General features: G+C 40.4%; 1 protein-coding gene across 1 annotated transcript in view; it reads left to right on the top strand.

The window, feature by feature from the left end:
* The window catches only part of PKIA (cAMP-dependent protein kinase inhibitor alpha), a 36,074-nt gene extending 20,241 nt beyond the window's left edge, over positions 1–15,833 (top strand). Inside the window, exons 4-5 of the mRNA XM_075828175.1 lie at positions 9,217–9,394; positions 14,682–15,833. Coding sequence (XP_075684290.1) covers positions 9,244–9,394; positions 14,682–14,761 — 231 coding nt within the window. The 5' untranslated portion in view covers positions 9,217–9,243 and the 3' untranslated portion in view covers positions 14,762–15,833. The remainder of the gene's footprint in view (positions 1–9,216; positions 9,395–14,681) is intronic.
* The last annotated feature ends 560 nt before the right edge of the window (positions 15,834–16,393 follow it).

Here is a 16,393-nt window from a genome sequence, read left to right as displayed (position 1 = left end):
ATCTATCTATCTACCTATCTATCTAATATCTATCTATCTATCTATCTATCTATCTATCTATCTATCTATCTATCTATCTATCTATCTATCTATCTATCTATCTATCTATCTATCTATCTATCTATCTATCTATCTAATATCTATCTATCTACCTATCTATCTAATATCTATCTATCTACCTAAAGCTTCTTAATTATTAAGGAGGAACCCTTGAAGTTTGTAACCGAAGATGAATAAAGGGCTTTTCCCACAATTAGAAGTGATGGTGTGCTAGGAAATCCTATCAGTTCCTGACCAGTGGAGGGCTAGAACCCCTACAATTCCTCAGAATGAAGGATCCACCGTGCTAGTTAAGCTTTGAGTCTCCTTCAGAGATTTTCCGAGCAGTGAACAGGAGTTCTGCTGTCCAGGGATATAGCTTCTGACCCTTTATTCAGGTGATCAGATGGTCCAATAGGTTAGACCCCCGCTGATTACGATATGACGGGATATCGAAGCAATACACCATCGCTTCTTCATTTCAATACACCATCACTTCTTATTATGAGAATGGCCCTTTGAACTTCCGCATTGTTTCTTGGAAGGAATAGGTGGAAATGTCTCAGATAATTTCTCCCAAAATAATAAAATAACTTGTCCACCGGATTTACCATAAAAAAGGATCACAAAAATCAAACGTATTGATTCTTCTTGTAGACTGCAGATGTAATAGTCATGACCTGCACCCAGTATTTAGCAGATGGCTAGATGTAGATCAGTAAACATTGACATATACACTGTAAAAAGTTTTAATCCGTCAATAACCAAACACTAGATGTAAAGTACTAGGGTCCGACCTTTAATGACATGTACAGCTCTAGTACAGGGTGGTGGAAACAAGAGCTGCTGAGTCTGACAAGAACCAGAGCAGCTATCATTGTGATATAAGTGACAATAAAACTGCAATCTTCCCCAGTAACTTGGGCTAAAGTGCTAGCTCTTGCTTTGAGTTTGCACCCCCACCCCAAAGTACTTTTGTGTAGTCTTTTTGGGAGAGATGAATGTGAATAAATAATGACATTTCACCCCACTCAACTACCTACAGCCCTAGCATTGATCAAAATACCCTAAGTTATACATATGATAAACTACATGGTCAAACGTATGTGGACAGAAGAACATCTCATCTTTGAGTGCTCACTGACAAGAGCGTAACTACAGTCCTATGGGCCCCAGGCCAAAGCCATAGTGCCCCAGTCGGTAATATTGCCCCTCTTGGTGCCCCACAAAGTCATAATACCCCCTTTTGTGCTCCACAAAGTAAAATTGCCCACTTTAGGCCCCCCGAATAATAGTACTCTTCTCCTTGCCTCACACAATAATAGTGCCCCCCTTTAGGCCCTAAACAGTAATAGTTCCCTCACACAGTAATAATGTCCCCCTTTGTGTCTCTTTTGTGCCCCAGTATAGCTGCTGTCCGTTTTTGTACCCCCAGTTAGGTGCCCTTATACAGTAGTTAGGTGTTACCATATAGTAGTTATGTGCCCCCATACATTAGTTAGGTGCCCCCATATAGTAGTTAGGTGCACCCTTATAGAATTTAGGCTTCCATAAAGTAGTTAGGTACACTTTTATAGCAGTTAGGCCCCCATATAGTAGTTACCCCCCATTAATAGTGCCCCCAATGTAAATAAAAAGCTCACCTAATCGACAAGCTGCTGGGTGTTCTGCCTGCTGCCCAACGCAGGTGGCGTAATACACTGATGTCATCGCACCTCCTGCCCCAGGACGCCAGCAGCTGGTACTGGGGGCACTGTGGCTGCATTGGGAACAGTAGCTGAGGGCACTGTATCTGGCACTGGTGGCTATTATTGGGGACACAGCAGCAATTAGGGTCAAGGCTGTTACTGGTGGCACTGTGACTGGAGCTGGGACATCATAAATCCTGACATCTCCTGTGTCTCCTGCTCTCTGGCTCCTCAGAGCACATATTCTGGGAGCAGACAAAGCAGGAGGAGTTAAAAAAAAGCCAACAAGGTTTCTACTCTCGTAGGTGCACTGCTAGACGGAGTTTTGGGGCAGAATGCCTAGTGACGACACTGCTAGCAGCCTTCAGAGTTACTGTGGTAAGGGAGGCCTGTGGGCCTTGCTGGCTTAGATGCCTGGTCGCAACTGCGATCGCTGCGACCCCTATAGCTACACCACTGCTTTCTGAACATTTTATTCCAAAACCATAGGTATTAAATGTGATTGCATAATTAACATATAGAGAAAGGTATGGTTTAGGTTCATTCAAGTCTCCTTGCCCTCAGTTTAGTGACAGTTCAGTCTACAGACCTGAGTAATCTAAAATAGATTGGTTTCTAAAATAGACCTCACTGGAACTATGGGGCCCAGTCAGACCATGAAAACAGCTACATATCATTATTGCTACTCCACCAAACCTTATATTTAGCATTACGCATTTATACAGAAAGCACTAAAAAATATACATTGGCAAACAATAATTACGGACGTTTTACATAATAAAGAAATATATTAGAACAGTGAAAAGTATAATTGTTATACTATTTTTACCTTATAAAATAAATATAGAGAAAATATTTGTATAGAAATAGAGAAAGAACTTGGACAGCCTTAAAGGGAATGTTTCACCTTTGTGCTTTATACCTAATTAAAACCAGATAGTAAAACTGAATCTTTTTTTCTAATCTGTTTTTATTTTTTAATTGTATTTTTTTAATTCTATTTTCTGTACACGATTATGGGGGCAGCCATCTTGCCTGAGCTGCTGTTAACAACATTTAGAGGTATGCTTTACAGCAGCCACATGGACCATGGGAACCTGTGAACAGGAGGGGACCTAATGACTTCTATGGGAGAGTTTTCTAGGCATGCTCTATGACCTGTGCAGGATGGGATAGGAGGAGATCTGTGGCCATCACCTATTGTAAATGGTCTATCAGGTGTCAACTATATAAAGGTGTTACCTGTCATTGTATTCCTGCCTGTGATGATAATGAACAGGAAGTGTCAGTCTATTGTGAGGCTCAGTGGCCAGTGTGGAAACTGAAAGATTTTAGGATCATTTTTTTTAATAAAGATAACAGAAATATCTTAAAAAATGTGTTTAACATAAAAACTTGACGTAATAAATAATTTTCTGATGACACATTATCTTTAAGGCTCATGCATACGGCCATAGTAGGGATTTGTGCGGTAGCCTCCTATGGGCCCATACTGTACCTCTGTTTGTTTTTATAGGAATGAATCCATAAAAAAAAAATCTGTGGCATGCTCTATCAGAGGAATTCTCTTCTTTAAAGGAACAGTGTCATCACAATATTTTTTTTAATATGTTAAAGATGTTAGTGCTTTATTAAAAACGTTTATATTTATTTGTGTGTTTGTGTTTTACTTTTTCTTATTTTTACACTTTTTCTTCCCTATGGGGGCTGCCATTTTTTTTTCCATTTCTGTATGTGTCGATTAACGACACATACAGACATGGAATACGGCAGCCACAGTCCCATAGGGACTGCGAACGGGGCCCGTTCCATCCACTAACATGTACGCCGTCTGTGTGGGAACTGCGCATGCGCCGCTCCCACACAGTCCAATTTGAAATGCGCGCCGTCCGGCGCCATTTTCCTGTGGACCAGAAGTCGCGGCCGGACAGTAAGATTACTACTTCCGGTCGCGGCTTCCGGACTTGTGCACTTGGACCAGCGGCAGCAGACGGAGCGGACGGGCCGGAGGGAGCCGCGGCGGCAGGAGCAGGTAAGAGATTTCTATGTATGTTCGTGTTTGTGTACGTTTACTACTGTATGTAAACCTTCTACACTGTGTGTTAGCTCAAAAAATGGCGACACACAGTGTAGGAGGTTAGACCGTTCAAACCCCTCGTTTATCCCGGCACTAGCCAGGATAAAGGAGGGGGGGATGCTGAGAGCTCACTAGAGCGAGGGCTTTTTACCCAATTTTGCAATGCTGCAATTTTGGGAATAGCTCCATCTAGTGACCAGCAATGGGAAATATTATAAATTAGAATTAATTTATAATATTTCCTGACTCGTGAAAAAAATAAAAAAAAATTGAACAATGTTTAATCACCTACACACTAAATGTTTAATTTAAAAAAAAACAACATGTTTTTCTGGCAACACATTACCTTTAAGCATTGTTTCTAGTGAAGAGTTTCAGCCCTCACCAAGGACCTACTGCGATCGCTGCGACCCCTATTGCAACACCATTGCTTAATCAGTATTACAGACTTGTGCCTGTAGGGACTCCGTGTGCTGCAATATAGTATCTGAGCACTCAGCAATGCCGTGTGCATGGACCCTATAGCTACAGGTGAAGGTGTTAAGTAAGCAAGGGGGTTTTAGACAATGCATTTTCTTATACAGCAGTTCAACAAATAATACTATAAGGCCATGATCACATATGCTTTTTTTGGTGTAGTTTATGGCTTATTTTTTTTAGTCAAGTAGTAGTGGACACAAAAGAAAGGAGATGCATCAATGTGTTCTTTATACCTTTCCTTCCTTTTCGATCCACTTCTGGCATTGACTCAAAAACTAAGACAAAAACTGCATCAAAACTATGTGTGTGATCCTGGCCTTAATATTTATTTTTTTGTCTTAACTACAGCATTCTATGTTTCTAATGATAAAACTCAAAAATTTCAGTGAAGAAAAAAGCGGGTGGCGATGGGATGGCATGGTCGGTCCCTCAATGGTATAGGCCCAAAGCACTTGCCCCTTTTGCCCATAATATAATTCAGTCCCGTTTGTGGGCACTATCTAGTTTAAATCAAGAACATCAGAATGGCTGTAGTATTAGTAGACAGCAGTAATAAACATTATTAATATCAGAAAGGGGGAAGTGTAATGAAACTTTGGGTGAACAAGCATTCTGTAAAAGCAGAAGAGTAAAAGAGTAGCTCCCGTTCTAATGCTTAATGTGCTGAAGGTTGCCACAGTGAATATCTCATTACTCTGAAAAATCAGGTTATAAGTCCGTTATTTTTAGAACAGTACACACAGTTGTTGTCAGCTTTGTTTCTATTACTACCTGAATCATTATATATATATATATATATATATATATATATATATATATATATATATATATATATATATATAAACTGGTTCTGGTTATCAGGTAGAGATATTATATTTGTCTATATGGAAAGTGTTAAATAAAAAATGATTAATTAATTGTTACATTTCTGTTAGGAAGCGTCTGTGTCTTTAAGATAGTCATGACTACTGATCTAGCTTCTGGGTGGTTCTGTTTACTTCCTGAGCCTATCCCACTTCTCTGTCTTCTTCCTGTCAGGTGTAGGTGCTTTGCCTGTGAATTTTCCCCTTACCTAGATGTTGTGATCAAGCTCTCACTTACTCAGACTTCTGGACTTCTAGTAAACTGACCTTGACTTGTCTCTTGTTAACCCCTTGTTTACCGATTTTGATTATTTGCTCCCGGCTGGTTCTGACCACTGCTGTATCTGATTTTCACTTGCTCTGTTTGGACTCTCTGTTTGCCCTCTGGCTGTCTGGTTACCTGTTCAGGTATATCATGCATTGCACCCCTTATCCAACACTGAATTATTAGAACAACCTGGGTTCTGTGCAGCAAAAACCATCCCGCCTTGCGGTGGGCTCTGGCGAATACCTCAGAGTAGCCTTAGATTCTGTCGATCAGAGTTGTGATGGATTTGTGGTTCAGGTTCTATTTGCACACTTACTCCTGACAGTCTCATGCAGCCTTTTGGGATCGTTTACAATATGGAAGCAAAAATCGGAATTATTGCCATATTATAATCAATCTGGCAATATTAATTGTTTTGGGTCTACAAGCTTGTCTTTTTCAAGCCTGTACGTGTTTTAGTAATACATGTTAAAGTGCTGATCAGAGAGCTGTAAAATTGCATGGCGCATTTCCTTGCAACCCTAAATCCAGCCATACACAGCTGTTGGTCGAACAAGCTATCTCCCTTGCCCGCCTACGTAAACATGTGCACTCATTCAAGAATCCGTGTTTATTTCAATGGAGAGTGAAGAATAAGCGGATGCCACTACCCTGTGGCAGCGGCTTATTCCCATAAGAACATATGATCCAGCATTTTGAATTCCAACATTGCCTTCTTTCCCTCAACATCTACCGTCACAGCACAGTCGGGTCCCTATGAACATTAGATCATTGGTCAATCCTATCCAAATTGGTGGATTTATCTGACGTTGTGTATGGTTATTTTATCTGTTAAAATACTGGAAGACCCTTTTTCAAAGGGTCTGTTCACACTACCGTTGGAGGTCGTTGATTTTGTAGATTTGACACCAGGAATAGCATTGTATGCAGCACTATCCTTACTGTTAAAACGACGGAAACCATGACAGAAGCCCAACATTCCCATTATAATTGTGATCCATTTAGCATTGCTGGGACAGAACTGGCATAGCATTGGTGCTTCCCTAATAAACGGAAGCCATGAAACAGATGTGAACATAGCCTTAGGAAATTGGAGAGGGGCTCACTTCTCCTTATTTCTATAGAAATAAGTGCCATTTGGTGAAAACAATGGCCCCCACCAGTTCTGCTTTGATAGTACATTGTGCAGATATTTTAATGTAAAGTAAACTACACTGATGACCGTGAGTTATGATCTTTGTCATTGGAAAATTCTAGCTGATTCGTATCTGAAACTCTGCCTTGGTCTTTATCGACATATGCCCTGCGTTCGTGTTTGAGCACACGTCCGTTCTAGTCTAGAAAGGCTTACTGGGAACTGTATTGGCAACTATATTGGCTATTGCCATATTTCGCAGATACAGATATATCTAAGCATTTTCTGCACAGAATTTTTACAAACATAACAATCAACCTCTCATAAGGGACTGATTCTACTTGCGGAAATCCAGCGAGGACTGCTTTCTGGGAAAAAGTAGCCAAAATAGTTCTCCTCCAAAAAGAAGAAAAGAGTCTCTAGTGCCACCTAGAGGTGACTACGATGTAAATCAATGATAACCCTTTAAAGAGCCCTGAAACATGACTTATCAGCCAAACCACGTTCTGGTGGGTTGTGTAAGATGCCGTGTGTACTGCTTGTCAGTAGATACGGATTCTCCTTGAGAAGATCCAGCTAGTAGGATCAAGAATGTATATTAGTTGAATTTTTTTATTATTATTATTTCGTTTAGAAATATATTTTTAAATCTGCACTAGGACAAAATCTATTTGCCAAAATGTTCATTGGAAGTTTCATCTGCTGCCAGATATTACACTGGCTGATTGAGCAATGCAGGAGATAGACACGGATTACTCTGCAGGACTCAGCACCTGCTGACGATAGTGAGTCATGTGTATCACGCACAGTCTACAACACTGAAGATTTGCCATTTTTAACACATTTATATATTTAGACGTTTTATGGAACAGTGTGCCTAAAATAGAAATCACTGAATCTCTGAAAATATTACTTTTTATTATTATATTATTTAAGAAAGTTTGGATGTATTTTACAAACATAAGCCAACTCTCAAATTACTATACCCTCATAGCAGCAGAGACAGTACCCGCATAACAGCCACAAGGCCCTGTGATTCCAGAAATATAAAACACTCCAAGGGCTCATGCATTCACACGGTGCACCATGTTTATGCCCTAAGTCACTGTATACTCGTTTAGACAGATACTCTCATTGATACAGTTTTGCCTTTACACTGTGCAGTTATAATATAAGATGTGGAATTTCCAAAATGCATATATATTCCAGATAAGCAGTGAACACAATATTCAGATAAAAAGTGTCATCCATTGTCCATATAAATTGTGCATACAAGGCAATGCATGGTTTGATTTCTTAAGGTACTATTACACAGTCCGACATGGGCCGTGTAAGCGTTGATCAACGAGACAGCTCGTTGATTGGCGCTCATTTGCTCCTATCACATGGAGCAATGATTGTATATGTATAGAGATGAGCGGTCATTACTTCATACGCTCGTCCCGATATATTTTCATCATGTCGGCAGCGCGTCTCCATGATTACACAGGGCGATGTGCTGCCGACAACGATGATTTTCAATTCTGCATAAAAGAGCAGATCAGCCGATGAACGAGCATTTGCTCATTCATTGGTAGATCGTTGCCCTGATTACACAGGTCAATGATCGGAAATGAGCATTCAAATGAACGCTTGTTTGCCTGATCATTGGCCCGTGTAGTAGGGCCATTATCCACATTAATTTTGGCGCCACACAGCAGCTTGTCCTTATATGTGTTGGTTCTAATTATGCTGCCCCATTAATAATAGAGACCATCCAAAGAGCCCTATTTAATCATAGCTCCCTCCCATCTACTGTGTACTCATCAATAATAGTGCCCATTCAGAGAGCCCTTATTATTTATAATGCCACACAGTGTGCCCACATTAATTATTATATACATCCGGAGAGCTCCTATTAATTATAATGCTATCCAGAGTCTACAGTTCCCCCATAATTATATTGCAAATGTAAGGGCTCCCACTAAAATAGGCAAACAAAAAATAAACTCATACTCGCCTCCTCCTTACCCCTGTGTGTCTGATGCTGCTCGCTGCCAGTTCTTTTCACCTATGGAGTGTTGATCTTTAGCGAGATCTCTGGCACAGGGCTTTAACCCAGCAGGTGCAGTCTATCTCTTGCCTCTGCTAACTCCTCATCAGCGTCCCATACACCACCACTTCACACAGCCCCAAAGGGCACATATCCCCCTCAGCTATGCATCTGCACTAATATCCAATTTGCTGCTGGTCACCAGAACTGAATTCATAAGGCAATTATATTAGACATTTTAATTTTTTAGCATTTTGGAGCAAGTGCAGGGGACAGAAAATACCTTAAAGGCTATGTACACTTTTAAAATTGTTTTGTTTTTTTTTCAATAAAAATGTCTATCAGTGTGTTTGGTTAAACTTTCTACATCTAAGATGCGATCGGTGACAGCTCAATCCTCCGTGTCAGATACACACAGGACCCGATGTCACTGAACCCGTCTGTCCTACTGAGCTGACGGATACAGTTTTCAGCGCTCAAAAAGGAAAAATTATTTTGAATAAAAAGTATTTAGAAGGTTGCACCAAAACACTGATAGACATTTTTATTTATGCTTATATATTATAATCAAATAATATCTTTGGGATCCAGTGTTACTCTGAGCGCTCACGTATAATGATGTGTTTCCTTCTAGGCACTGCTATGTGGATACTTGGTAGCAATGACTGATGTGGAATCGACATATGCAGATTTCATAGCCTCTGGGAGAACAGGAAGAAGGAATGCTTTGCATGATATACTTGTCTCCTCTGCTAGCGGGAACACAAGCGAGCTGGCTCTAAAGTTATCAGAGCTTGACATAAACAAGTCAGGTAAGAGTCGTATCTGCAAGTGTGAAATGTGTGAGATGCCGCATCTAATGCATGAATGTGATCACATCTATTGCAGCCTCTAGTTTGGTGACAGCTTCTAAAGGCAATGTAGGGAATTTTAAATTCTCTGGAGTCTTGTGTGTGTATTTTAAAATTGCTTGTAATGCTTAAATGGGTCATCTATTATTTAAAAATTGATAGCTTATCCTTAGGATAGGCCGTCATTATTACATCAGTGGGTGCACCCCCGCCGATCATCTGTATGAAGGGGCCGCGGCGCCTGAGCGAGTCCTGCAGCCTCTTCATTGTTTACAACGGTTTCAATCTGGTACGTACTTGCACATGCCGTTACTTTGATAGCGGCTGTGCCTGGTATTTCAGAGTTGTCCCGAGTCCTAACAGCCGCAGTAGGGATACATTCTGCACAGTGTTCGGATGTCCTGTACATTGCACAGAGTGTAAGAGAGTGTACGGACCTAAAAGCCACTGCAATGTTTACACGGATCGGCGCTCAGGTTAGCAGATGCTGAAGGGAGGGAGCTTTTTTAAACATTAGAGGACCTTCTTATTCTTAATGAATAAGAGGGCAAATTAAATCACTATAGCCTGACCCTTTAATGCTCACTGGTACCACAGCAGACCACACAGGAGTGTATTGTGGACCCATCTCCCCCACTTAGCAGCCAGCCGGGGAGATAGTGTGATGTTGGTCTGCCAGTGGTTCCTTAATTTACACAGGGAGGTATTAGTAGAATGCCATGAACAGAGCTGCTCAGGTAATTGGTTTATATATCTAGAAATAGTGGTAGAAATCTCTGCACAGATTAGCGATTTCCTTTGTTTTTTCAATTGCTTGCACATCTATGAGAAATACAGGTGGGGAGACAAAGAGGAAAAATGTTAATTGGTGAATTATTAGCTTTTCTCTGCTGAAATGTAAATTTAAAATTTCCCCTAACACAACTACTCTGTGACTGCTATACTGAAGAAAGAGTGACAAGACACTTACATCGACTCCCCCTATTCCCCAGTCTCCAAGATACTCATTTTAACTCCTTGCTATCCACATTTGCATTAAAGCAGCACTCCGGTCCAAATAAAAATGTCACTTTACATGGCAAATGTATAGGAAACATACCTAATGCCATCCTTTGGAAAGATGCTGTTGCTGTTCATCCATTCTGGTGCCCCCTTGCCATGTATGTAATAGAACCGCACAGTCTCAGACTACACTATGCACAGTGTTCTTTAATAGTCTAAGACAAGTCCCCCTTCCCTCTGATGGAGTAGCAGCACTGTGTCCATGCTGTGTGTGTCTTTTTCTGCAGGTCCTGTTGCAGGTTGTGACACCCATGGTCGCGGACTGTCGGGATTACTCACCCCAATGGCCGCAGCCATGGATCAGTGAGTGCTGGCCCGCATCTCCTCCTCTGAGTTCTGACCCGCATCTCCTCCTCAGGAGACGCCAGCGCTCACTTCCGCTTTACTCCGCTGTGTCCCGTAGGGCCAGCGTGCGCACCTGAATTATATGTCTAATTAGCCCATGATCACCCTGGACTATAAGTAGGGCCCTGCCTCTTCATTCATAGCCTGAGCGTTGTTGTGTTTACCCGTGTTAGTCTTTGCAAATGGTCCCTTAGTGTTTTCCAGTTCCCAGTGTTCCCGTACCTGTATCCTGTATCCCATGCTACCTTGTTCCTGCGCCATATAGAGTTGGAGTCGTATTGTGCCGTATACTACGCCTTCCATGTTACACCACGCTTGGTGTCTGCCTGCTGCTAAGGTCCCATCCGAGCCTACCATCACTACTGTCTGTATTACCACCGGTACCTTTTTTCGAACTATAGACATTGACTTGGTATCCTGTTGGCTAGCTGCTATCCCGCTACGGTGGTACGGCCCAGTGGGTACACATACCCACAGATCGTGACACAGGTGTTCTAGCTGCAGTGGAAGAGCTCCATATGAAGAGACAGATGCTTGTTCTTGACATCCCTGGCGCTGTCTTTCTTCTCTCTGCTGCGGGCTGCGTCTTCTGATGCGCTCCTCTGGGCTTCCGTGCTGTCTCTTTTTGTGCACTCTTCCACTGCAACCGGAACCCATGCAGGGAAAGAAATACACAGGATCAGCACAGTGCTGCCAGTCCATCAGAGAGAAGGGGGGGTGTCTCAGACTACTAAAACACACCGTGCATAGGGTATTCTGAGACTGTGGCATCCATTTTAAAGGGGACACCAGACGGACGAACGGCGGAAGCATCTTTTAAACCAGGTATGTTTACTATACATTTGCCATGTATAGTGACATATTTACTTTGGACCAGAGAGTCACTTTAAATTTGAGCGTTGACTTTTCTATTTTTTACTTCAGTGGCAAATAGTCGCAATAGTCCTAAGGATCAGGACTCCACTTTGTATTTAGAAAATGCTGGAATTAGTGCTACACAGAAAATACAATGTATATAAAACTTATCATTACTGAATTTGGGTATTACAATACCAGTCCGTGGGACTTTTATTGGATGATTACCAAGGAGCTGCCTTGGTAATCATCCAATAAGCAGCCTGCAGCAAGCGTGTATACAGCCTCTTGGTCTCAGAGCATCTACTAAGGCTCGTATTGGCTAATCTCTATGCAAAGACTATTTCGAAAGTTTCTTAATTTTGCATTTAGAAAGCAAATGAACAATAAAAAATAAAGCGTTAGTGCAAATGTGTACATAGCCTTTCGTAAAAAATTAAATGTCCATTGCCTTCAGTGAAAAATAAATGTATAGTACCTTCAGGAAGTTTTTACCTTCAGATGTAGTGGAGCTGCTGCCCGGTCACAGTCACTGTCTCTGCAAGCCTACTAGCTCACATTACACATGTCACCCCTCACTCCTTACTCCTCCCCCTCCCTCTACTATTACACTCCTCTTGGAGCACCCCTGTCTGCCTGGTTGAATCAGCGCTATGGCTTCTGTAATCGAAGGACTTTACTAACTACCAAGATCTGTCTAAATCTAATAGATAAGGGAGCGAAAAAAGAGGGAGAACGCCCGGCGCACATAATGCATCATCAAATGAGAAGACAATACGGGCTTGGGGGTAAGAGGAATGCTTACCAAAAGGTGTTGTGCTGGGGGCACAACACTCTCTTGTGCTTGTCAAGGTGAGAAGCTGCAGCTAGGATTCCATCCGGGTGCCACACGGGCACCATGTAGCGATAAATGTAAGAGGAGGTTGAAAAATTAGAATTGGAACATATATTGTAAATGTTCTTTTGCCTGATGAAGAGGTCGCTTTCGACCTCGTAACGTGCAGCTTATTCAAAATAGAGATAAAAACATCTAGCATTTTACTATATGCCTTCCATGGACTGATTGCTTCACACCATCTGCATTCATTTCCTGCAAAGAAGCAAAGCTGGGGAAATATTCAAATTTTTCAAGATCTGTCTAAAAACACACAAACAGCTTGTAATGCCCTGTTTGGAAAAAAAAAAATTAGAAGACAATACTGAATACTGATAATAAACTATCACCTAAAATACTAAAAATACTAATACACTGTATTGATTTTTGTAGCATGTAATATCGACAATGCAGGGAAACAGAACTTACAACTGTGTGGGTTGCTCTTTCTGACCACTCCTTTAATAAAATATGTAAGATTAGAAATAAACATTATGAAATGTAAGAAAGATTAACCTTAAAGTTAAGGATGGATTAAAGTATACTAACAGGTGGTGCAAAAGTTTGTTGGGATCAAAGCCCATGTATTAGGAAACACAAATTAATCGAGTGGCATTAGATATCTGTAGGTCAACGTTCTATAAAAATATCATATCACTATCATATTCAAACCAGGGGAGAAGCGGAAGTTAGATGAGAGGTGAAGCAGCTGTTACTGGTTAATTATGTGTGAAAGAGGGTACGAAGACAGACAAAACGGTACAGATGTGATCTCTTCTCACACGTGTCTTATTGGCGCATACAGTCCTATTTACAATGTTTACAGTGAAGGATAACTAGAATCCATTCACAATATTATCTGAGGAGTGCATTCAACCTAGTGTTCCTTTCTAACCCAAAAATTTGTATAGATCCCAGAAGAGAAACATTTGTATAATCCCTGGTGGTCGGAGGTTTCAGTGGTTACTTAGAAAATTCCTGCTAGTCTAGAAGTCATTAGTATTTAGAGTCTAATAATAATTCACTTTAGGCTCCAGTGCTGTCTCTGCTATATAAAAAAGGGAGGGAGTTGAATGCAGTCAGCCTGTCCAATGTTAATTGCATTCAACTTTTTCTTCCTGCACCAATCACGGAGATCAGTGCAGTGGGATATAAAAGCTGCATACTTATTTAGCCGAGTTCTCAGTGTCCATGAATGCTGTGCCAAATCAATATTCTAGAGAAGCAGATAAGCACCCACTATGTCCTTGGTTGTGGTTTTTGATTTGCACTAGTTTTAGAAATGTCCTGCAATATTGCTTGCTAAGACTTGCCTGATGAAGACGCCGGTCCGGCGTTGAAACGCGTAGCATCTTTACTAAACATTTACCTTCCATTAAAAACATGAACTTGGGTTCATTTCATCATTAAGCAGCGCCTGTATGGTCCTTCTCTTTTTGTTCCTTGTTCCATTTATTGCAATATTGCTTAGAATGAGATGATGTAATGGGTAGTTATATTTTGTTTGACTTGGCTGGATATAACATTTATCACCTATTCAGGGGCTTGAGGGTTTAAAATGTTGGATCACTAGTTGTCCAATCACTAGGATCCGTACTGATAGCTAAAACGGGGCACCCAGTCCTCTGTCCCTCCTCACAAGCATGTCCGCATTTGGGAGGAGTTATAAGGAGTGGTGGTCAAGCACACCCGCTGCCACTCCATACAACTCACTCCATACAACCCTACAGTGCTTAGAGATGTATGCTTCTAACAATCAGTGGGGGTCCCAGTAGTCGGACCCCCACTGATCAAACATACAAAACTCCAACCCTATGGATAGGTGATAAATGCTCAAGGCTGAAATAACATTTTAAACTGCTGATTGGTTCTTGAGATCCTACTGTGACTTCAAGATATGTTATAGGCAGAATAACCAGCTTGATTCACAGTCTAGAGACAGACTATTTCACATCCTAGGAGACTATGATACGCATTATATGCATAGGGGCTTTATTTCTTTTTCTGGATGAACGGATTTCGTGTTTACAAACCCTTCAAATTTTAGGCTTCTTTTGCCATAAAAAATTAGGTAATGCTTTCAATTACTCAATTTTGTCTTTCCTATTATAGAGGGGGATGAAAATGAACAGACAACTCCTAGTGAGAAAACTACGGACAAACAAAATCAAGCGCCAAAACAGGAGAGCTAAGAACTCTGTCTAATACGCAATTGAGGAGTCGCATCAAAAGGTTATAAACCTCAAAGCAATATGAAGTTATCTAGTGTGGCAAGAGAAGACTTTGGCCTGGAGATCGGAAGTGACTGGAAAATATCAAAGAAATTGCGAGCAACGGAGATAAATGGAGGGCTTTTTCCCAATTTTATCATAAGCAATGGCTGAGATGTTTGAAGCACAGTTCGCTACTAGAAATTTTAATGAAACACCAATGGGTTGCCACAGAAATTCTCATGATGCTTTTTGAAACCCTCTCAGGATTCAATTCTGTGCTGTTGTAATGGCTTCCATAATTTATACAGCTCAACTTCTTATCTCGACAGATGTCCCAATCATAAAAAAATATAGTAAAAAATAATGAATTGAATTAAGAACATTGTATTAGTGTTTTAATAGCTTTGTTGTTTTACGATGTTTTGTATGGTACTTTTAATAGTTTACACTGCCCCGATTATAAATGTGCACATGTGAACTGGTGGCCTCACACACAAAAGGGCTGTTTTGTGTTTTTATTCTTTTTGGGGGTTTTTGTTTATCTTTTGTCATTCACCGAATAATTACTTAATCACCAATCTTGTAACATTTCATCGGCACAATAGCTCTGTTAATAAAAGAGCGGTGAGTCTATAATAATGCACTTGTATTTAGTAGCAAATTAAGTCACTGTGTTATGTGATTTGTCAGTTTCTAACTCACTATGACTTGGATAGTATTATTCTCACTATAGTAGATCTGAATTTTCACAATACGAATTATCACAAAAATACAGGTTTCATTCATTAAACTTTTGTCACTTTTTTATCTTCTAGAAATTCATGTGAAACATTTTTGTTGTGCTAGGGAGTGATGCACTACACTAAGGGTTGGAGAATAGGGATGCACTAAGGAAGAGTGTCATTATCTGGTCACACCAATTCCTTCCAAAATTAGTACCTATTTCTAATACTCTTCTGGTTACACATCTTATAGTACACTTTTTAATGTTTGTACATTTTACTAATTAATAGTGTGGATGTTTATCAGTTCTAATAACCAATAAAGTTAACCAAATATCTTACACTTGCAGAATCGGTTTAATTTTTTTTTACCAAATATGTGTTACACAAAAGGAAATGGGGAGATTTACTAATGCTGTCTAGGATTTAGACAGCATAAACTGAAACCAGGCATTTAGATGTGCCAAATTTATCACAGTGGTATGATAAATTTGACAGTTTTTTGGGACAAAATTTTAGTCACAATTTTGGTGCTTGTTTAGGACAAGTCCTTTTCTATATAACACCGCTTTTTGGCTAAGTCCAAATTATTGGACTAAAAGCAAAAAGCAGCTAAAACAGTTACTAAATGTGGCGCACAGCTTGTGCATCAAAATTCTGGCTAAATTTAAGCCAGAATTCTGTCGGATTTTAAATACTAAATCTGCCCCATAATTTTCAATGATCTTTCAATTTTTATTGACACCACCACAGAAGGTAACTGTATGTATGTGGGCAAAAAGCACAGACAATACTGAAAATCAGTGCCTAAATAAGATCACCATACAATGTCGAAATGTTAAATTTTTACAGTATTTTTTACAGTATTCAAATAATATGACCATATAGT

The sequence above is a fragment of the Rhinoderma darwinii genome, chromosome 5 (assembly GCF_050947455.1).
Source record: "Rhinoderma darwinii isolate aRhiDar2 chromosome 5, aRhiDar2.hap1, whole genome shotgun sequence".
Taxonomy (NCBI): Eukaryota; Metazoa; Chordata; class Amphibia; order Anura; family Rhinodermatidae; genus Rhinoderma; species Rhinoderma darwinii.
Note: the sequence above shows the minus strand (reverse complement) of the source record. Positions and strands in the feature narration are given on the sequence as shown.